General features: G+C 36.4%; 3 protein-coding genes and 1 pseudogene across 4 annotated transcripts; 3 read left to right on the forward strand and 1 right to left on the reverse strand.

Annotated features, from left to right (window-relative positions):
- The first annotated feature begins 141 nt into the window (after positions 1-141).
- LOC101291975 (protein LTV1 homolog) lies at positions 142-1,736 on the forward strand. Its single transcript, XM_004308587.1, has 3 exons — positions 142-582; positions 715-1,308; positions 1,605-1,736. The coding sequence occupies exons 1-3, from the start codon at positions 142-144 to the stop codon at positions 1,734-1,736; spliced, it is 1,167 nt and encodes a 388-aa protein (XP_004308635.1).
- A 2,473-nt stretch (positions 1,737-4,209) lies between these two features.
- On the forward strand, positions 4,210-6,687 carry LOC101300566 (annotated as a pseudogene). The gene is made up of 4 exons (XR_185230.1): positions 4,210-4,656; positions 4,821-4,918; positions 5,016-5,081; positions 6,257-6,687. The product of XR_185230.1 is annotated as a DAG protein, chloroplastic-like (transcript).
- A 1,864-nt stretch (positions 6,688-8,551) lies between these two features.
- Positions 8,552-10,641, reverse strand: LOC101300852. The gene is made up of 2 exons (XM_004307121.1): positions 10,449-10,641; positions 8,552-9,034 (listed from the first exon to the last, which is right to left on the reverse strand). The coding sequence occupies exons 1-2, from the start codon at positions 10,519-10,521 to the stop codon at positions 8,610-8,612; spliced, it is 498 nt and encodes a 165-aa protein (XP_004307169.1). The 5' UTR covers positions 10,522-10,641; the 3' UTR covers positions 8,552-8,609.
- Positions 10,642-14,306: 3,665 nt separating this feature from the next.
- LOC101292265 (fatty acyl-CoA reductase 3-like) lies at positions 14,307-20,934 on the forward strand. The gene is made up of 10 exons (XM_004308588.1): positions 14,307-14,385; positions 14,471-14,574; positions 14,683-14,882; positions 16,023-16,123; positions 16,788-16,983; positions 17,083-17,247; positions 17,954-18,035; positions 19,398-19,664; positions 20,555-20,682; positions 20,778-20,934. The coding sequence occupies exons 1-10, from the start codon at positions 14,307-14,309 to the stop codon at positions 20,932-20,934; spliced, it is 1,479 nt and encodes a 492-aa protein (XP_004308636.1).
- The last annotated feature ends 1,751 nt before the right edge of the window (positions 20,935-22,685 follow it).

Below are 22,685 nucleotides of genomic sequence, written 5' to 3' on the forward strand. Positions count from 1 at the left end.
TATAAAACATGAGATGGACAAAACCGCGCGCGCACGAAGGCTAGTTACTAATATACAGAATCAGACCCTTAAGCTGAGAGGTCGACTGAGAGATGACTATAGGTTTTCGGTTGTAACAAACTTGTTGGAGAGTGTGATTGAATGAGTTTGGTGTCGATTTTTCAGGCGTATGATGCTTCCAAGTTGCGAATTTCGGAGAATGAGGCTCCGGATGAGAAGGCTATATACACTGTGGCGTCCAAGACTGTGAATGTGAGGGTTCAGAGAGCTGTTGATCCGGAAGTGTCTACATTGCTTGATGATAGTGATGCGGCGTCGCGGTTTGGTTCTGATGATGAGGATTTGGAGGAGGATTTTGTGATTAAGGCTAACCTTCCTGATGGAGATGAAGAGGAGAAGGAGGAGGAGGAAGAGGAGGATGTTTGTGTAGGTGATGGGCCAAGTTTTGTTGAGCAGTCGGAGAGCGAGAATGTAAGCAATGAAGTTGGTGTAGTTGGAAGGAATTGCGTGGAGAGGGGAAAGACTGAGTTTTTGGTGAATCATCCACGAGCTCGGAGGGATGTGGATGATGAATTTGATATGGTGAGTTGTTTTTTGTGTCATGTTTCAGTTATGTTTTCTATTTGAGTTCTACAGTTGGAGTTTTATGAAGATATGTTTGGGTTTATGTATGTACCGATGTACTATCTCACATTTTGTTTACATAAAAAACAGGTTTTAAATCGGGAGTATGATAATGACGATGATGAGGATGACTATGATGGTGGTGATCATGACGATGGTTATTTTTATGGAGATGAAGAGGATAAATCCATTGAAGAGAAGCTCAAGAACGTCAAACTTAATGACTGCGTGAAGGATGACTTTGAACTTAATGAATATGAGGTGCCGGGAGATGGTGAGGAGATACAAAAAACAAAGCAGCTTGGGAAGATATATGAGAATGAAGATCAAGAGGATGAGGTGGTAATAGTAGAGGAATCTAGTGATGAATCAGAAAAGTGGGACTGTGAGACTGTTGTTACTACATATTCAACTCTCGAAAACCATCCTGCAAAAATTGGAGCTCCAGAACTAAATAGAAAGAAGAAGCAACTTTCAGAAACCGTTTTTAAAGGCTTGGATGCGTCAAATACTTTGATAAAGCTTGGAGGTAAACAGAGGCTGCCTGTGGACTTCTTGCCTGGTAATAGAAAACCTGCTGCTGCTGCTACAGAGAAGGTGGAAGATACAGGTAGCTTGAAAACTGAGCAGCAGAAAAGGAAGCAACATGGTCAGGAGTCAAAGGAGGAGAAGAAAGAGCGGAAGGTATGGTTCTGCTATTTGTTTTAGCTCATCTTGGACATGACATTCCATTCATATTGCCTTACCATTGAAAGATTAATGTGCCAGCTTATGATAATGAAAATCCAGAAACTGTCATTTTAAGAGTAGACTGGGAGCATATAACTTGCATTCAAGTATCTCTTAACTACTGATCTTGGCATTTGATAATTTCAGGAATCATACCGCCTTTTTTTATTTTTTATTTTATTTTTTATTTTTTATAGTTGTGTTGGTAAAATGCGGTTGGTCCTTTGATGATAAATTGAATATATCTGCAGGCGGTTGTCAAGGAGGAAAGACGTGAAGCACGGTGTGCTAAAAAGGAATTGAAGGAACTTTACAAGGGTGAAGCGCAACATGCTCAGAGAATAGCTGCTATATCTGGCCCTTCTTCCAAGCGTCTGATGTGATTGTGCTGATCATCAAATGGTAATTAGAACAGAATCACCATTGACTTACAATCAGATTGGTGACTGAATGTGCTTAGTATGTTTTATACTGATCGGTGAGACTTAAGAATGTACTGGACTTTTGTCAAGAAGTGTGGCATCCCCTCAGCTTTCATGGTCTAGAACGAGCACGTATATGTCAGCAGTTTTGAGAGAATGGATACTTGGATTGTAGTTGGTTCAAAATAGCATATTGAGTCAAATCTCTATTTCTGTTGTTTTGGGCATGTCATAATATATAGGGTATTAGTTGAGTAGTTCTATAGAGTGGATTATGTAATGTGGCTGGAGCTTGAAGATAATAAACTGTCTCTCTTCAACTTTCCAACACATGTCATTTATTTTTGTCTGGAAATTTCTAATGTAGTCATCAGATTCTTTTTCTTTTTCCATTTTCGCAATGATACTAGTTATCTGCTTGCTTTGCAAATGATAGTTGCACTTGTATATCTCTACTCCTGCACTTTTATTCTCTTTTCATTACACTATATGTGCTCCATGATTGTATTTGCCTCCTTGTCAAAGTAAGTTGGTGTTCCTCAGCTTGGATCTTGTCTTGGTATAAGAAGCAGCTCCTACTGTTTCAATTTCTTTGCTACATGGGATATGCATGATAAAGCAAAACAGATATTCATTGATGATGTGAAACAACTGGGTTTATTTACTTGTTTCCAAGAAACGAAAAGTGCAAGAACATCCAAACACAACTTCTAACCAGACCAGATTGGAGATGATCAATCTTGTCAGGGGCCTATATCCTGTCAAACAAACGGCCCCATAAACTAAGGGAGCATAATTGAAGCAACACAGCCCAATGTTTTCTGCACTAACAGAAATACCATAGACACCATCCAAATGAATTGAACAGACCTAGTAAAACCCAGATCCAATCTTGACTATAAAACTCCATTGTTTTTTCAATCAAGATTGACTCGTTATTATTTGATAAAAGATGACTTAACAAAGAAACAAGAGCTATAGGTTCATAACTTCATATATAGTGACCAGAAAGTGGTTATCAGAAACAAAACCAAGACATTAACAAGGCCACTGGAACAGGGTTGGCTCGACATTTCAGAATTCCCAAAGGTTCCAGTTCTATCTTATATCAACCAAAAACACATCTATTCTTGTTGAGATATCAATCCCACATCGGGGAAAATGAGACATTGCCTGTGGTTTATAAGGGTTTAGGCTACTTCACCCATAACCAATTGGTTTTGGATGTGAACCTCAGACTACTTTATCATGGTACCAGAGCAGGTTACTCATGTCCACGTGTGAAGCCCAAATGCCACACGCATTCCACGTCACCCCAAATGTTGTCCACGTGTTAGGCTTGAAAATTCGCCACACGTGTGGGGGCGTGTTGAGTGTGAACCCTAGACTATTTTATCAATTGTTTCTCTGTTCCAAAATACATTTCTTCACATCTCATATGAACAAGCAGAGATTTCCCCATGAGGATCAAATCTTAGAGGCTAAAAGAAAATGAATTACAAACATACCATACTTGCAGTTGTGTTTATCAGCAAAGAATTTGAGAAACTACTTTTTGAGATCGACACGACTAACTCGTTCCACATGAGACACTCCTCTATCTCCCAATTTCATGCTTGTTGTTAGCACCATATACCACATTTTTGAATTGTCTAGAATTACTGGTAGAGTCTGATATGAAGCTGATATCATATAAAGAGTCCATGGAACAAGAGTTTGCATCCCGACTACCAAACAAAAAGGGAAGCCAGTTCACATTGTATGCATGCTAATCAATAAAAAGAGTACGTGTATACAAATTACAAATACATCATATCTAAACCTACCCTTGTCTTGATATTATATTTCTCAGAAGATTAAAAACGTGAAGCAAATAATGAATACAATGTAACATGTATTTCTCACACAAAATTACTGCATCGCTGCCTCGATCAATAGCTTTCTCTACTTTAATTTTCCTCTTGTTGTAACGCTAGATACCTCTATTAATATAGATATATTTTTGCTAGTATTAATGTAAATATCTTTCCAAACATAGCATTTGTTTCATCCTACCTCAAATATTATTAGTACCCGGTTATCCACATTAATTGTCCGAAATAAATCATTAACTCGAAAAAAAAAAAAAAAAAAAACCAAGAAACGAAAACGCACAATGTAGTTACCTCTGGAGAGAGATGACCTCCTCAGGATCACAGCGGAGGCTGGACTCCCGGTGGCCGAGGCCCTCACCGGATTCCGCAAAGGCGGTGTTAGGTAGGGAGCGGCAGTGCAGTGGCAGGAGGAGTGTCACTAGTCACTAAACACTTCTTTGTGATTTTAATGACATTTTTACTGTACAATTAATCCGGACCCGGACAGGCCCAACCCAAAAACTCCTCTATATAAACACACACCCTTATCCCCCCGCTCTCTAAAACCCTCGCTCATTTCTCACTCTCCAAAATGGTTCAAACCCTAGTCCGAACCATAGCCATGGCCGCCGCCGCCGCCACCACCGCTCGCGCCGCCGCAATCTCCTCCCTCATCCCCAAGCGCCTCCTCTCCTCCACCTCCAGAATCACCCGTCCCCCCTCCGTCCCCTCTCTTATCCTCGGCCGTCGATCTCTCGCGCCGCTCTCCCATGCCGTCCGTCCCTACCCCGCCGCCGCCACGCGTTTCACCGCTATTCGCTGCCGCGTTAACCGCTCCGGCGGGTCGTACTCCCCCTTAACTCCGGCTCGAACTTCAGCGAGCGTCCCCCGACGGAGATGGCTCCGCTCTTCCCAGGCTGCGACTACGAGCACTTCCTCATCGTCATGGATAAGCCCGGCGGCGAAGGAGCCACCAAGCAGGAGATGATCAACTGCTACATTCAGACCGCTGCTAAAGTCCTCGGCAGGTCTCTGATTTTATGAAATTAATAGCAATCGGATATATAGATATAGATATAGAGATTGTTAGATATAGAGATTCGGAGATTAAATGTGTGATATTTTGATTCGATTCGTATTTTAGGGTTTTTATTGTGTGTGAGAACTTATTGTTGTTGTTATGGTGTGACAGTGAGGAAGAAGCGAAGAAGAAGATCTACAATGTGTCATGTGAGAGGTATTTTGGTTTCGGAGTGAACATTGATGAGGAGACCGCCAACAAGCTTGAAGGTTTGTGGTGTTAAGTTGCCGGAATGTCTGAAGTTCCTGTATCTGGTGTGGCATTTTGAGTGCTGCATACGTGTTACTGACTTTAATTTGTTATCAGGTTTGCCCGGAGTTCTTTTTGTGCTTCCGGATTCATATGTTGATGCTGAGAATCAAGACTATGGGGGTAAGTTCTTGACTATAAAAGATTGACCTTAATATGATAGCAAGTTGCATGAAGAAATTTGGTGTGTTGTTGAGATTTTGTTCATTATCTGAAATATTATGTTGCAAATTATTCATCTATCTGTTGGTTGAGAAATTTAACTTGCCTGATTTGCATTCATGTGCATATTTTGATTTCCTGATGGTGCACCAAATATAGTGTACTATCAGGTTGGTTCAAATTTAGTTTTAAGATTTGTAGTCCATCTTGGAGAAGTTGAACGGGCCTTACAGGCATTATTTAGCTTCTAATGCTAATGGACTTACATCAAATGTCTCTCTAGACTGTTCTGTGCTTCTTATAATTCGTGGAGATGCAGATCAGTGGAGATGAAACATTTTGTCAAATAATATAGTCTAATTGAATCATATAAATATGATATGTTTTATGATAAGAATGCATTTACCTGGATGTCAAGAGTACTTTGTTCTTAATTGCTGTAATCCCTAGTCGATCTTGGAGAAGTTAAATAGGCCTCTACAAGTATCATACGCCACAGGTGTCTGTTGACCGCCATGTGTTTCATATTACATGGAGATGCAGATTTGTGGAGATTAAATGTTTTGTTAAAACATAAAAGTGTGGTAAATGCACATTTGAGTTTAATTGTGGTTTTTTTTTTGTTAAACCAACTTTTCATTGGTTGCTTTAATTTCTTTATTAAGATATGGTGTATATTGCATAGTGTCAGAAATTGGCGGTTGCATTTGCCTAAAAATCTCAGATACCTGCATGATTAGAGTCACTCTCTTGTCTTATCACTTAGTCCATCTTGGCAAAGCTAATAAGCCTCAAGTGGGCAATGCCTAGCTTTGAATGCTAACGGACTCACAATAATTCTCTCCATCCTTATTGGGTTTCTCCTTTATTGGGTGGAGACTCAGAATCATTGGAGTTGATACATCTTTTTGCAAGAGAATGCAGTTCACCTTTTTCATATACAAAAACAACTTGCAGAAAGTTTTTGGAAATTTGACTCGATGGTATTCTTGTCTTGTCAGTTCATCTACATTACGGCCATTCTTATTTGGTTGCTTGTATGGGTGGAGTTTAATGATTTGAGTTGATAAATGTCATTAGTTTCAAGGTTATGTAAATTGTTGTGGAACTCAAAAGCTGTAACTTTCTCATTGCAGCGGAGTTGTTTGTCAATGGAGAAATTGTTCAAAGGTCTCCTGAAAGGCAGAGGAGGGTGGAGCCACAGCCCTCAAGAGCTCAGGACAGACCCCGATACAATGACAGAACTCGATATGTGCGTAGGAGGGAAAATGTGCGGTGAAAATGATGGCGGGCTGGAAATGTAAATAACTATGGTGAGAGGCAGTGCTAGCTTTCTGAAAGCATATCCCCATCGGAATGAGTCATGATTGTGCTATAGGTTGCTTGATAAGTACTTTCAAGTAAATTTGAAATTTGATCATGATTCTCCTCTGTGATGAGACTGAAAGTCTAGAAGCAATTTGATAATTTCTGATAACTTGAATTATTAAGATACTTGACGTGAAAATGTTTTTATTTTTTTTATTTTTTATTTTGTGTCAGTTGCTGTGTTATGTTAATTGCAAATCTTTCTGTATTTCATTTCTAGACCCTTTTAATGTCTGTTCTGAATCTGGCCATGGCAACTGTTGAGTGCTACCCTCCTTACTTACCCATCCCATGGTTTCAAGTACCCCCATATATTCCATCTTAGCTTTGTGGAAGCTGTAACAAGGAATCCCATATTACATAAGATTTCTATTTCTAAACGGATTTACAGCTCTTGTACAATCTTACCTATTGATCTATTGATATCAATAAGCAATTCCATAAAATAAAATAAAAAACAATCATTACAAAATAGCAACTACGAGTACACGATTATTTTACAGGTTTTGGCTGTGTTATAACGTTGCTATCATTTGTACTTCTTTTACTCGAAGCATTTCTATCATCTTGAATCCAAGATAGCAGCAACCGGTTATGAACTAAATCTCTTCCAATTTAGTTGGAAATGGAAGACCATCACTAGAGAAAACAAAATATAAAAAATTTCATTGTACGACTTTGATTTGGCTAGCATCAGCAGCACAGTTAGCTTCTCATGGAATCTATGAGCATGAAATCTAGCTTATTAAGAACCCCTTTTAAGCGGAGGAATTCCAAAAGAAAATGGAGGTGTAAACAACATTGGGAAAATGAGTGAGGTTTAAACAACATTTTAGTTTTTCATAAAAGTGAATTAGAGGTCCATTAAGGCATTAAGCAAGGAGGTCCGAGTGTCATTTTTGGAGATATGAATAGAAGCTCCCGTTAAAGAAAGCTAGGAACGATCGCAATTCATTGGATGACTCAACATAAATAACAAGTATGATTCACCGTTCTTTTACTTTCGCTATAATAAAAATTGTTGATGTAGGCATATCCAAGAAATCTCAGAAAAAGAAGAGGAGGAATATGAACTCATCCAATTCTAACAAGTCATTGGTTTACCTTATCTCCTCCGAGGATGAGTGCTGGCTGTGCTGCAGCCTAAAAGGAATGAAAAGTATGATAAACTGATTCCAAAATACTTGTCGGGTTGTCATATGCGTACATGTTAATACCAACAAAAGTTTTTTTCTTTACTAATGTGAAATGTCTGGAATCAGTTTTCATTCCACGTTGTTAAACTTGAAGCAACAGAATGTTCTATTTTATACTTGTTTACTGAATTTTTAATCCACAGAATGGATTATGGAATACCAGCAAAATAAACCTGGATTGAAGGTACTGCAACAACGAATTGATGAGTTCATTATTGCACATGAGGCAAAATTATTACTGGTAATTTACTCCAATGCAACCCTTGAACCTTGACCTCTAGCAACTATGTGTACATCTATGCATGTAATTATCACTGCTAGGTATATTGTCCCTGCAATTGATGCATAACGACATCTAAGATTGGAGCAAGTAATTTAAGTTCAAGAGGAAGACCAGGTCGGCTTGATCATCAAGGATATCTCTATATAATCAAGTCCGCCTGCAAATGGACAAAACTCCTACCAAAGTACCGAAATGGTTAACTTTCATTTCTGTTATAAAGCTACACCATGTATTCTTCTGGAGTTCTGGTCACTTAACCAGGCTTGCCTTGATTTGTTTTTGAAAATTGAAACAACCTGTCCAGAAACAAATCAAGCGTTCCATTTACAAAAAAAAAAAAAGAAAAAAAAAGAAAAGAAAAAGAAAAAGGAATTCAAGTGTTCAATATCATTGAGTATAGCAAACCAAGGTGAACATTATTTTGCAGAATATGATAACAACAACACCACTGCAAATTAATAGAGTGAACAAAAAAAGCATAAAGAGTTCAAGCATAATTGAAACAAGAATTGAAGACATTATAGCGTTGTAGTCTCATGTCAAATCCTGCTCTGCGCATCAGTTCCCATTTGAGGAAGCTTAGAAGCTTAAGTTTTATCCATATAATCTGATTCAGGTCCAAGACGCTTGGCTATCGTCAGACTACAACACAGCATTTGGACACTGAGAAGTCTGGTGCTCACGAGAATAACATGTCCTACAGTACATGAGGGGAGGTAAAGGGCCTTTTCCCACAACATTTGGACATTGATCAGCCCAGTGCTCACCATACTTATAACACATCCTACAGAACTTGAGGGAAGGATGTCCTAGACACCTATGGTCAAAGTGGCTGCACCGGCCATCATTGAGAAGATGACAAAATGGACAATACACTCTTGCTGTCATCAGTCTCGACTTAGCAGCTTGAAATACTGGGCAGTCATCTTCAAAGTTGCCACACTCATGCGACTCATCAGCCACATAATTATCCTCTAAATGCTTAGTAGCTGTACCATGTGATTCCTGTGGGGGACTGGCAGACTGCAATGCAACATTTGGAGACAGAATTCTCAAGCGCTTTCGACCTGTTTGCAGCCAAAAAAAAAAACAAATACAAAGAAAAAAAAAAAAACAAGCCAAAATCAAAGTAAAAAAAAAAACAGCCAAAAAAAAAAACAATGCAAACTAATAAAATTAAAAAGCATAGATCTGATACACGTTTCAAGATGACAGAATGAACGAACAAGTCGCAGTGTCTGGTAATCAATTAGCCAAAAACGACTCCAAAAATTCATGTGAAACTTTTCAATCAGTCACAGATAAACCCTAGCCCTAAATCATGTGAAACTTATGTATCAGTCATAGATAAACCCTAACCCTAAATCATGTGAACCCTAAACCCTAAATCCTCCAGAAAATCTCCTCAAAACAATTTAGATAATTTCACTCACGAACCCTACAACAATGATTAAAAGCATACCGTCAGTCTCTAGAAAGATCGGATCGAGATTCCCTGGCTGGGTTGGGTTGTCACGAAGGTTAGGCATAATCACCGCTGCGAGGGAGAGAGAATTAGAGATTTTGGGGCTTTTTCGAGTTTAGAGGTTGGGTGGAAATCCAAGTCGGAAGGGTGTGAAAAGGAAATTCAAGAACGGAACAAGCGGGGTTCTACTGCTACAACAAATGTATCCAAACTTAATCGACAGATAAATTCTAAGGTTGGCATTTGGTTTTGTTTGCGACACTTCTGTACCATGTTATATGTTAATTTGAATCCCTAAACGTTTTCTTATTAAAAGAAAAAAAAATTCAAATTCAAATATGCACCGGATACTTCTTTCTAAACTTAAGACGTGAAAATTACTTTAGATTTCAAGAACTCTCCATTCAGCATGCAAGTGTAAATCACTAAATCTGCATCCTAAATGAAACCAAAACTCATCATTACTAATCACATCCAGCATCAACCTATATTTAAAAATCCTCCAACTCGTTCCGTTGCCTTTGAAATATCATCCAAGAATCAACTTTGGAGCAAGTCAAGATCGTAACATTCTTATTTGACAGATGAACTCGGATGAGATAACAAATGAAATCCAAAACCAAAGTCCAAAGACAAAATTTCAAAGTAGAAGCCAAACTTTCCATATCCAACCCCACAACCATTCCTACTCCTAACCAACAAACACAGTTCCTAGAATCCCATTCCCTATCCGTCCCCCTCCCCTCGAAAACCCCGAGTCACATCAACCTGCATTTCCCACATCTTCTATCAATTGTCAAGTAGCTATATCATTGTTAAGTTAATATACTCTCCTCACACACTCCACGCTTTTGTGACAAAAGATTGCAACTTTTCAGCTTGGATTCTTTTTTACCGTTTGAATTGACCTCAGAGTCAGTCACTATAATCAATTACTTATCCAGTGATCCAAAACTAAACCCAGAAACCAATGCAAGCAATTACAGAAAGCCCAGAAAGGATTAAGCTTTACATACCTGGACATAAGCTGTTGTGTTGGTAGGGTTGAGCCTTTCCTTTCCTCTGAAGGATTCTTCTTGGGTCTTTCATTCTTATCCTTACCCTTGGCTCTTCTCTTGTTGAACGAAACCGACTCGGTCTTATCGTCCATTGCTCTGTCTTCGGTGTCTGAAAGTGGGGGTGTTGTAGGGCATGGGACGGTGTCGTTTTGGGTGGGAGGAGGAGGAGGTAGTAAGGCTTTGATTTGGGGAAGAGAAAGTTTAGCAGGGTGTTGGACTCCGTCTAGGGTCGATTAGAATTGAAATGTTCCTTGCAAGGAAAGGTACATCACTTGATCATGGTAGTGCTAGGTTTCAATTTTCATCTATATTAGGTGCGGCTACGTTACAATTTCATTCTATATATTATCATAAATATTGGGTGCAGTTATTATCACTCTACCATCTTTTTTGTTCATCCTATAAACATTTAAATTATTAAAAGACTATATTACTCAAGTGTAAAATGACTAATGAGTACACTAATTTTGTAATATCCAAATCTAAAAGAAGACTAGATACAAAACAAACAAATTAAATATTTCATTAATTCTCACACTTCTCCACCCATATATGAATCGATTACAATTCTTTTCTCAATCTTATCATCGTTAATACACTACCAAAATAAGCACTTTAGCCGATCGATACAAATTGTGGTGTTTATTTCTAGTTAAGATACCCAGCAATACAAATTGTGGTGTTTATTTCTAGTGTTACTCTTTAATCATCTATAATTTTGTATTATATTATCGCCAAGAAATTTTGTTTCTTTCTCTAATCTCAAGGATGATAAAGGATATCAAGATGAAACATTAAACATTAAAGAATTTGGAACCAGCAACAACTTGGATTCGGAGTGCTGTATTTTCATCTGCTATCATTTCATATAATATTATATTGATTAATACTTCTAATAGATAATCAATCATAGATATAGATAAAGGCCAATGATCAATAAAGGGATTGTTGAATTCTCAAAAACTTATGTATTTAGCCTAAAAAATTAGTTCTAGATGTTTTGGTGTAGTCGCAAAACACGAACCTCTTTATAGGAACTTCGAGAAGATCCAAATAGGTCCTCCTCTCCTAAGTGAGATAAGCCGATCAATCTGAGAAGATCAAAGAATTTCCCTATCAACCAAATGACTGAATCGGATAGAGGTGAATCAATGAGAAAAACAAATGGGTGAGGGGTTGGGGGAAGAACAACTTACAACGAAGGATATATTATTTTCTTTTTCTTTTTGTTCTTTCTTAATTTATGTAAAATAAGAGGTAGAATTGGAAGGTTAGGAACAAAAATGATGTTGTTAGGTACACTAAATAATTTGCTCGGTACATTTAACATCAATCCTTGAACAATTCTTACACCTAGCCTTCGTTCCTGGCCATACAATAAAGGCATTGTTGTTCTCAAGGAAGTCAAAGAGAAGGTTACCGAATTGATTGACACTGAGATTCAAGTTCTACCAAAAATAGAGTTCTGACAAACTTGCCCCTGGCTAGACCTTGGAACTTTGCCCATGGAAGATGTTTCTATACAAGAATTAGGAACTATTTATTTATTATTGTTTTTGTTTAGAAGAAGGAATCTCACTCTTACTACTATCTATCTTCTTTTTTCTTTTCTTTTTTGAATAAAAGCATATTCTAGACTAGACTAGAATCAATTATATATATATATATATATATATATCAGTTTCTATCCAGAGCGGGACACCGCTTTGAAATTAAAATATGGTGCTCCTCATTTCGCTCACTTTCAGGTCACTTTTCCACATCTCTACCGTTCAGTGTCTAAAACATAGTGTGTAAATCATTCCTGCAGAGTTTCATCCAATTTAGAGATCATTTGAGCTTCCGTAATTGTGATTTACACGAACGGTTCTGTTTGGACAAATTTTGTTCGGTTGATTCATTTAATATAATTCAGTACTCAAATGATCTTTAAATTGGATGAAACTTTGCAGAAATGATCTACACATTATGTTCTACACACTGAACGGTAGAGATGTGAAAATGTGACCTAAAAGTGAACGAAATGAGGAGCACCACACTTTAATTTCAAAACGGTATCTCGCTCTGGCAGGGGCGGAGGTACGTTTAGGCTAGAGAGGGTCCAGACCCCCCTTGAATTCTTAAACTATCTTATTAAGCTTCATTATTTACCTTAATGGTGGCTGATTTCTAGCTCAAATTCATTAACATACCCAGTGAGGATTAATTCTCTTTATTACCAATTAAGGTTAATAAAAGTGACTGCCTATGACAACCTGATTAGTGGTTTTGATCGAAGGAGATCTACAAGGAGGAATACCTTTTAACACATAGCCAAGGGTGGAGGTACGTTTAGGCTAGAGAGGGTCCAGACCCCCCTTGAATTCCTAAACTATCTTATTAAGCTTCATTATTTACCTTAATGGTGGCTGATTTCTAGCTCAATTAAGGTTAATAAAAGTGATTGCCTATGACAACATGATAAGTGGTTTTGATTGAAGGAGATCTACAAGGAGGAATGCATTTTAACACATACTAGCTCAAATTCATTAACATACGCCCCCCCCCCCCCCCCCCCTAACTTAACCATAAACCAATATGTTTTAAAATTTAACAAGAAATTATCAATAAATTCCTTTTCTTGGTGTTATTTCGTGTTAATTATGTCAAAATTGAAACGTTCATTTCCTTCCTTTTGTATTCCTTATTTCCTTATATTATCAAATGATCTTTCATATACTACGTACAACTTGTGTATGTTCTCTCGTTAGAGCCAAAACAAGTTAATTGTTGAACACAAAAAATAATCGGACCCCCCCTTTACTTTAGAATCCTAGTTCCGCCCCTGCGCTCTGGAAGAGAACTGTTATATATACTAAAGATTTGTACGTAGTAGTTACTATAGTTAGGGTCCCCTTTATTTTTATTTTTTTATCGAATTAGGGTCTCTCATATATAATGCATTTTGCTTTTCTAAGTTTAGATATAGATACAGCGTAAAATGATTAAAATCGTTATCGAATCGTTGTAATGAAGTGCTCAAAAGGTGTAAGGTAATTAACAAAGATGAAAACAGTATGCATCATGCAGATCACTATCAGGCCACTTTTCACTTTCCAATACTACGCAAGATCACTGTTCGGCAGGCCACCAATCATCGTTGTTCTAGAAGTGCCATTTTTCTTATGGCCCTAGCTAGCTACCAATTCAGTCGGCAAGTTTATTTAAAATTTTGAATGCACTAGCTTTAGAGTTCTATATATTTTAAGGGTAAAATATTATATCGTCTTTGTGGTTTGAAGTTGACATCTGTTTAGTCCTTATGGTTTTATTTTAATCTGAATAGTCCTTAAAGTCATGATTTTTCATCTAAATAGTCCTTATGATTTTATTTTAATCTGAATAGTCCTTAAAGTCGTGATTTTTCATCCAAATAGTTTTTATGACCTTTAACTGAGATTCAATTGAGAAAATTATTGGTAGGACTATTTGGATGAAAAATCATGACTTTAAGGACTATTCAGATTAAAATAAAACCATAAGGACTATTTGGATAAAAAATTGTGACTTTAAGAACTATTCAGATTAAAATAAAACCACAAAGACTAAACAAATGTCAACTTCAAACCACAAGAACTAAACAAATTTTAATTCATATTTTAATTTGCCAACCAACCGGAAAAATACTTATGGCTAATTGGCTATATAAACCCAAGAGATTAGGCTTTGAAATCATACAATCATATCAGTGTACTCCTCGACCAAAACCAGTGTTCATCTCATCATTTGCTCCATATTATTTATCAGTTTTTCTTTTCTACTTGCATACATTCACTAATGGAGTTGCAGAGCATATTGGGATATCTATGTAACAAGACTATCTTGATTACCGGAGCCACTGGCTTGCTTGGAATGGGTACATATGCTCCCTCTCTCTCTCTCTCTCTCTCTCTCTCTCAAAACTGCTAGCTGCTAAGTGCTAATGGATTATGGATGTGCAGTGTTTGTAGAGAAGATATTAAGGGTGCAACCAGATGTGAAAAAGCTATATCTTCTTGTAAGACCTTCCCACGACAAGTCAGCGACGCAGCGAGTGAATGAAGAGGTTTTCACATAAGTTGATTCCTATTTGCATGCTTAGTTGTTATACATCTGCTAAGTTATCATACACTATGTGAAAGTGCTAATGAACTTGTATAACTTGAATATTTAGATAATAGGGAAGGAACTGTTCAAGATTTTGAAGGAGAAATGGGGCACAGATTTCGATTATTTCGTATCTCAAAAGGTTGTTGCTCTTTCCGGAGACGTAAGTTCTGAAAACTTAGGACTGAACAAAGTTATATTGGAACAAGTGTGCAGTGAAACCCAAATCATAATAAACTCTGCGGCAAATACCAACTTTGATGAAAGGTAAGTAGGTAACTAGTTAGCTAGTACCATATATTATATAGGATCAAAGTACTTGATTTCATATTGTAGTAAATATTGTCGATGAGCCGTGACTTGGTTGGTTAAAGTGTTTAACCGACAACTTTGAGGTCATAGATTCAAATCTCACGAACATATGTAGAGAGTATTAGTTATTAATAAAAACAACTTTAAAAAAAAATAATAGTAGTAAATACAACACAATAAGGAGTTATATCAACCATAACATGACATCAAGAAACAAATCAAACAATAATCATGCATCTACACTTGAAATATGTGAGATTGCATTGATTAGTCCTCGATCTACTCCTTATCTATAATTTGTACCCGTATTTTTATGATAATAATTTTATCATATAAAAGTGAAGTTTCGCTTTGGATAAGAACTGTATACACACACATACACAATGTTTTCAGATACGGAGGCCCGTATCTTGGAAAAATGCGGACAACATACGTGTCGGGTAGAGAATTAATCTTCATTTCCAAGTGGGTCCTACTCACACCTCCTCATATCTCCATTGAAATCGGGCATTTGAACATACTGTGTTGATCGGGCATTTGAACATACTGATTTTGTTTCAGATGCAGAAAGTTTGTCAAATACCCTACTGGGGAGTGAAATCACATCCTACTCACTCCCCAGTAGGGAACTTGAAAAACTTTTCGATCACAAAATCACATCTCCACCGTTTAGTTTGTAGATCTATATGAGGAGATTACCTCTACAAGTTTTTAGAAAATTTGGTGATCTTTAAGTCATCCAAAAGTTTGATTTATTTTTAATGATCTTGAACAGTTTAGGTTTGACATAAGTGTTAAGTTTTTTTGTTTTAATCTCAGTCATCCAAACTCATTAAAAAATATATCCAATGGTGTGAGTTTATCCCTAAAAGTGATAAAAAATATGGATCTTTTATCCTTCAATGAAAGGGCCCATATATATATTGTATATACTCAAAAAATATTAAGCTATGACAGAAGCAGTGGTGCGCCGTGTGATGTTTATTGTGATATTTATAATCGAAGAAGAGCATATTTCGGATTTTTAGAATTCCCACATTAAAGGATTGTTTGTTTAATCAATATTGGTATGTATTTGTGTGTGCATGCACACAGGTATGATATTTCTTTGGGCATCAACACATTTGGAGTTTCCCATATGCTAAACGTTACAAACAAATGTTCAAAATTAGAGATGTTTCTCCATGTCTCAACAGGTTAGTATATTTTTTCCGCAAACAGTACGTGTTGTTTTTTGTTAATTCAATTTTTTAGTTATAAAGTTCATTAACATTTCAGGGTTGTAATTGTAATAAAATTCAAGTCTAGAGAGCAGCTCTCTTCTCTTTAAAGATTATAATAACTAGCCTTTTAGCGTGTGCTTGGCGCATGCCAATTTGCTTTTATTTTTATTTAATTTTTTAGAAAAAAAAAAAGTTTTTTTTGCTTAAATAAAAATAATTTTAATATTAATTTTGTTGAAACCTTTTTTTCACCATTACAATTATAAAAGTACGTAGCTTACTATCCCTATCCATGATTGTAGGACTCCACGTTTGATTTTTTTTTTTCCCCTTCTATTTTCTGTTTTTATATTTATCAAATTACTAGTAAAACCTTTAGACATTAATTCAAAGTATTTGAAAATGTAATAATAAAAAGGTAATTAAATCCCTTAAACCACCTCGCACTTACATATGTTGGTGATGTTTGAACCGATTACCTCAATGTTGTCGGTTAGGCTACACAGGCCACGGCTCACTCACTATAGAAAATGATAAATTAAAGCATGATAAAACTTACATATATACCTATGCTTTAGGGAATTAATTTGTACCGTAATCTTTCGATTATTGTTGTTTAATGATGAATATTTTTCAGTCTATGTGTGCGGGGAAAGGACAGGAATCATACTAGAAGACTTCTCTTCAATGGAGGAGATGGTAAATGATTCGACTAAGTTCGATTTTGAGGTACTAGAAAGCAATTTGGTGAAGGAAAAATTGAATGAGCTACGAACACAAAATGCTGTCGAAGAGGTCATTACAAATACGATGAAGAATTTCGGCATTGAAAGGTCTTAGGCATTTCTTATTGTTGCAGCACAAAATTAATGATCATATGAACTAATCATCTTTCGCGTCATTGAACGTGTGTTACTCCAACTTGTGATCAGGGCTAAGTTTTACGGATGGCCAAACACCTATGTATTTACGAAGGCAATGGGAGAATTACTTTTAAAGCATTACTCAAACAAGAATATACCTTTTGTTATCATACGTCCTCCTATAATTACCAGCACTTACATGGAACCATTTCCAGGTTGGATTCAAGGGTACAGGTAATGAGAATGCATGCACTTCAAAAACATTTTTGGAAATATCACTACTATGAGATAACTTAAATTATTTAAGAAACTGTTTGAATAAAAGTGTTTTTTTTTTATCGGATTAAGGCCCTGTTTGGTACAGCTTTACTTTTTAACGAAAATCAGGTTTTATCTGAACTATTAAAGTTAATAGTATTTGATAAACTAAAGAAAAACAATTTAAAAAAAAAATTACAGGTCACTGGAAGCAACCTCAAAGTTATTTTTACAAGCTGCTATCATTAAAAACATTAAAAATTAATATATTTTGTCTTGTTAGCACTTGAAGAACTAATATTTACTTAACAGAAAACTATTTTAATTTACAGCTGATTATTTCTGAAGTACAACAACAAAAGTTTCTTTTCAAAGTCACAATAGAACAAAATTTGTTCAAATTGAACCGTTCGTGTAAATCATGAATACGGAAAAGCAAATGATCTCCAAACTAGATGAACTTTGTATAGATAATTTACACACTATGTTCTAAGACTTGAACGATAAAGATGTGAAAATGTAACCGCAAAGTGATCCAAAGAAGGAGTCATACACATTAATTTCAAAGCAAGGCTTCGGTTTGGATATGTTTTGATATATATATATATATATATATGTGTGTCTCATATCCAACTCATTAATTATCTATATTTGGTTCCTAATTATTAATAATTACATGCAGAACTGTTGATAGCGTAATTGCTAGTTATGCTAAAGGAAAGTTGACATTCCTACCTCTTGATCCTATGACAATATCAGACATGGTGAGTTTAGTTTATTAATTCATGCTATTTATGTTCTTTAAATTAAAGATATTATGAGTAAGAACACTGTGAGAGCATCTTCAATAGCTTTCTCATGATTTCTCTATAATAGGGAACCAAAAGTTAATGCTTTAAGCAATTTTTCTTCTCCAACTCTAACAGATTCCCTATTTTAGAGATTTCATGATCATTCCTCAAATCCTTCCTAAAATTTGAGAGTTTGCTGCAAATATGAGGAATTTAATGTTCTCTCTCGTCACATTCCCCATTTTGGAGAATGTTTTAGAGAATTTGTTGGGACAAAACAATCAAAATCTTTCCCAAAATTAAGAAAATTAACCAAGAATATGGGGAAGTTGTTGGAGTTGCTTTGTGAAGATTAATTAAGTTGTAAGTAAATTAAGAGAGCATTTTGAGGATATTTGAGTTAGGCCTTGGGCCAGAGGTTTCAGAGTGTCTAGAGTCTAGAGATTTCGAGAGAAAGAGATAGTGATCACATTTTTTCTTTTCTCCAGAGCTCCGTACTCTCTTGATCAGATTTTTTCATTGCCTGGAATGTGCTTCCATAATTTAATTACTATATACTGAAGTTTGAGTTGTTGTTCATTTGCACAGTACCGGCACTGTTGAAGTGAACAATGTTTAGACGATTTACCCTTCGGTATTAAATAGCGCGATTCCGCATGTGCCCTCATAGTTTTAGCCTTGGGTATAAAGGTTCTTTTTGTTGTTACTCAAAGAGACATAAATAAGAAAAACAACAACAATAAGATACCTTATTTTAGAATGTCTTCAAGAAAAGGTGGTTGGGGACTTGGGGTTTTGCCGGTTTTATGGTTGGGGGGGGGGGGGGGAGGCGGGGGTTGTCTGCTAAACACGAAGAATGGATAGCATGCAACAAAGTAGTGGAGTTTGAATGGTGTATTTTGGAAATGGATGCAAAGGAAGTACAAAGACAACCACTTCAGTGTTGGGGAGGCACTACGAGGATTTGAGTGCAGCTTTAGTGCAGCAGGGAGGATGGCGGAGAATTACTTGGTAATAGACGAGGGAATGGTGTTGCGCATACAATGACAGCTTATGCATGCACGTACATTGGAAGAAATGCTTTTTTCTTTTCCACACCTGTTTTCTTCATGCTGCATTACTAGCAGATATATACCTGATTTGATTTTTGCTCTTTATAAAGTAGTTGTCGTAGTGATTCAAAAACAAAAAACATAAAAAGAAGAGTAAGATAATCTATTAAGTTTTCTTTAATTTTACGTATTGTTTTTTAATTAGTTTTCTTGTCTCGTAACATAATTATGTTTTCTTATATGTCAAACAAAAAAAAATTAATTTAACTGTAAACTCTTGCAGATGCCTGTAGACATAGTGGTAAATTCAATAATTGCGGCAATGGTGGTGAATGCAAAGAAAACTTCTGGTACCATTTATCATGTGGGAAGCTCTCTAAGAAATTCTATAAAATTTATGGATGTTCGTAATTTTATGTTCCAATACTTCACCAAATATCCGTGGGTTTACAAGGATGGAAAGCCTATCAAAGTTAGGTTGCTTACAATATTCAAGACTATGGCTACTTTTCTGATATACATGAAAATCTGCTATATGCTACCCTTAAAGGTATGTAGAAGAGTAAGACTCCCATGCAAGATTCTTAATTTTCTATGTCCTATTATTTTCCATTATTATTATTTTTGTCATGCATAAACTTTGTCTTAAAGTTGTAAAATTTTCTAGTTACAATAGTAGTCATCATGTGTCCTTAAAATAATAAAATGTATGTTTAAAGTGGTAATTGAGTCGTCAAAGTGAAAACATACCAATTCAAGGACCCAATTACCACTTTGAGGACTAATATTACTACTTTAAAGATACATGGGGACTAATATTATAACTAATTTTTTTTACAACTTTGATTGAGGACTCATTTTACAACTTTAGGACAAAGTTGACTCATATTACAACTTTGATTGAGGACTCATTTTACAATTTTAAGACAAAGTTGATGCATGATATACATTAACACACTATAACATTTAATGTAGTTTTGACACCATTTAAAAAAAAAAAACAGAGGATTAGGCAATATTAGCTCTTCTGCAATAGCCAATTTAGGACGTCAAGCACCCTCCCACACTCCCGAAGAAGAGGGGGCTATTACAACTAGGATATTAGCTTCAAGAACACCAAATCAGTTGAACAATTGTAGAGATGATCATGTCATACATATCTAGATACTGACCGGGTATGGTCGAAAAATGTGATCGAAAAGTGAGTCAAATAAAGACATTCACACTTTAATTTCAAAGCGAAGTTCGCTGCACACACACATAATGGCTCCATGTTAAGTCTAGGGTATAGAACTCTAAGTCGTTCCGAAAGAGTCAGAGAGCTAACTTCTCTTATATCTTATTTTCTTTTATTTGTTTGTATTTTGTTAGACAGATTTATGTGTACATTTAGTTCTTAGTCGATTCCTACTAATTTCAGTCGTTCCAATCTTCTTTCAGGGATTAGAGGTGGTGAACAAATTATCTTATGAATATTTCCAAGATGTATACGATAAGAATCACCAAAAACTTGGATTGGTGATGCGCATGGCAGAGCTATACCGTCCTTATCTACTTTTCAAGGGCATGTATGTATGTTTAATTATTGTTAATAATGTAAGGTTGAAGTTTTATCATTGAGATCATGCGTTAGACACTAACACTGTTTGATAATGCAACGTAGCTTTGATGACACCAATACAGAGAAGTTGCGAATGTTAACAAAGGAGTGCTTCGTAGATGCAGAGAGTTTTAAATTCGATCCGACATGCATTGACTGGGAAGACTACTTCATGCACACTCATATTCCTGGCTTCCTAAAACATGTTATGATGAAATGATGGAATTGTCTAAAGATGCAACTATATGTACTACGTACAATTCTATATGTGTGTGTGTCTGCGGTTACCAGCATGTGTTAGCTTGCAATGTTTTCTATATTTGTGATCGACTAGTTGTCTTTAGTTTTCACTTTCGTAATAATGTTTTATGGTCAGCTTGATTTTATTCAAGGCCCTAAACCAAAAGATACTTCTCCCATATATGAATGAAAGATGCAAAGCTATCAAAATGTAAATCGTAGTGATTAATTCATCAACATTCATGTTTAGATGGATGAACCTCAAGTATGAATAGAGTTGAGAGGGAGCGGAGCATAATGGCACCAGAGTAGTCCATCGTTTAAAGGTGACAGGGTCTTTGAGTTTCATCCATTTCCCGATGGGGGTGATATTTAAACAAGTTACAGAAGTACTATGAAATAAACATATAAGTTGCTTTTCTGTATTTTCCATCTTTTTCTTTTTTTTGGGTGCTACTATGTGTTGCTCTTGTTGAAGTAGCTAGATGAGCCTCTATTTCTTGTAAATACAAATCAACCTGATCCATTAGAAATTGCAAAATGTAGCTTAATTCTTACTCAGCATGGGTTTACTACAGAGTTAACATGACTATTTTGAGACTATGTACTGTAATTGACATTTAAAATGGCAGAAGCAGGGATTATATTGCATTAACAGAACTAGAAATATATTGCAGTATCGTCGATATAGTTGTATGATTTTGGCCAATGTCATCAATGTCCCTTGAGAGTAACTGTGAGTGACTTGGTTATATCGCTTTGATCTCGTGCAGTATTTGTCAAAGTGCACTGGCTATAACACTAGTGTTGCAACTACAATTGTCACAAGACTCATAACTTTGGAGTACGTCTTCATCAGGACTTCATTCCAAACATAGTTGCTGCTGTTAATTCTCTAATCAGTTATCTCAGCATAGCTGGTGTTGCCATGACCACAAGCTTGTGAAATGTGGGCACAACTGATGAACTGCTTAGTGTCTCGAAGTCTTATTGTTGCTTTCAGCACTACTTTTTTTACTGATACTTCTGATAACTAGAGCCATTTGAGATACCAGGGGCCATCATTTTTCAATTTTGTTCTGGAATATGGTTGGTTATATTGCTATGATTACTTCTAGGAATTTTTAACACCAAACTATCTTGCCAAAGGAGACTAGGAGAGGAAAGGAAAAGATGGTTGAACTCTGGTTTCTCTCCTTCTATGGGTTTACAAGCAGAGAGGGGTTAGAATGAAGTTATACAACAGGCTCCTTACGAGCAATTTGTGTCCAGGAGTGCACTTCTCAAAGCAATGTGTGCACGCATGCAGTGTAGCCGCTGAATGCTATGGGGATTGAACAGTCTTTGAATTTGCAGCTTCAGGATCTGCTGCGGAGCTGTTAAATGGCTTGGTATGAACTAGAAAGCAGCCTTCACATACATATAATGTGGATAAATTGAATCTACCAAATTCCCAACCACCGACTCAAATTTGGTCAGGGCTCTTACTGCGGTTTGCACGTCTACAATAGTTGCAACGTTGGGCATGTTCTTGACAATTCCCCTTCCTATGGTTGCTGACATGGTGATACGCAGCCGTCATTACGGTGCAATCTACACATTTGATTGCATTCAGGTATGTACCTTATAGCTTACGGCTATTAAATTGCTACTATAAACTATAATGCATATTACAGTAACTGGCTTTTATGGGACTCAAGTATTTGCAGGATTGACCATGGAAAACCTTTC

Source organism: Fragaria vesca, linkage group LG7 (assembly GCF_000184155.1).
Source record: "Fragaria vesca subsp. vesca linkage group LG7, FraVesHawaii_1.0, whole genome shotgun sequence".
Classification (NCBI taxonomy): domain Eukaryota; kingdom Viridiplantae; phylum Streptophyta; class Magnoliopsida; order Rosales; family Rosaceae; genus Fragaria; species Fragaria vesca.

Bases quoted from the DNA above. Each gene is read 5' to 3' on its own strand.
- LOC101291975 (XM_004308587.1), top strand. From the start codon at position 142: ATGAGTTTGGTGTCGATTTTTCAGGCGTATGATGCTTCCAAGTTGCGA. The intron at 583-714 runs GTGAGTTGTTTT...CATAAAAAACAG, and splicing joins TGGATGATGAATTTGATATG to GTTTTAAATCGGGAGTATGA. The intron at 1,309-1,604 runs GTATGGTTCTGC...ATATATCTGCAG, and splicing joins AGGAGAAGAAAGAGCGGAAG to GCGGTTGTCAAGGAGGAAAG.
- LOC101300852 (XM_004307121.1), bottom strand. From the start codon at position 10,521: ATGAAAGACCCAAGAAGAATCCTTCAGAGGAAAGGAAAGGCTCAACCC. The intron at 9,035-10,448 runs GTATGTAAAGCT...GGCTGCAAACAG, and splicing joins ACACAACAGCTTATGTCCAG to GTCGAAAGCGCTTGAGAATT.
- LOC101292265 (XM_004308588.1), top strand. From the start codon at position 14,307: ATGGAGTTGCAGAGCATATTGGGATATCTATGTAACAAGACTATCTTG. The intron at 17,248-17,953 runs GTAATGAGAATG...AATTACATGCAG, and splicing joins GGTTGGATTCAAGGGTACAG to AACTGTTGATAGCGTAATTG. The intron at 20,683-20,777 runs GTATGTATGTTT...AATGCAACGTAG, and splicing joins TATCTACTTTTCAAGGGCAT to CTTTGATGACACCAATACAG.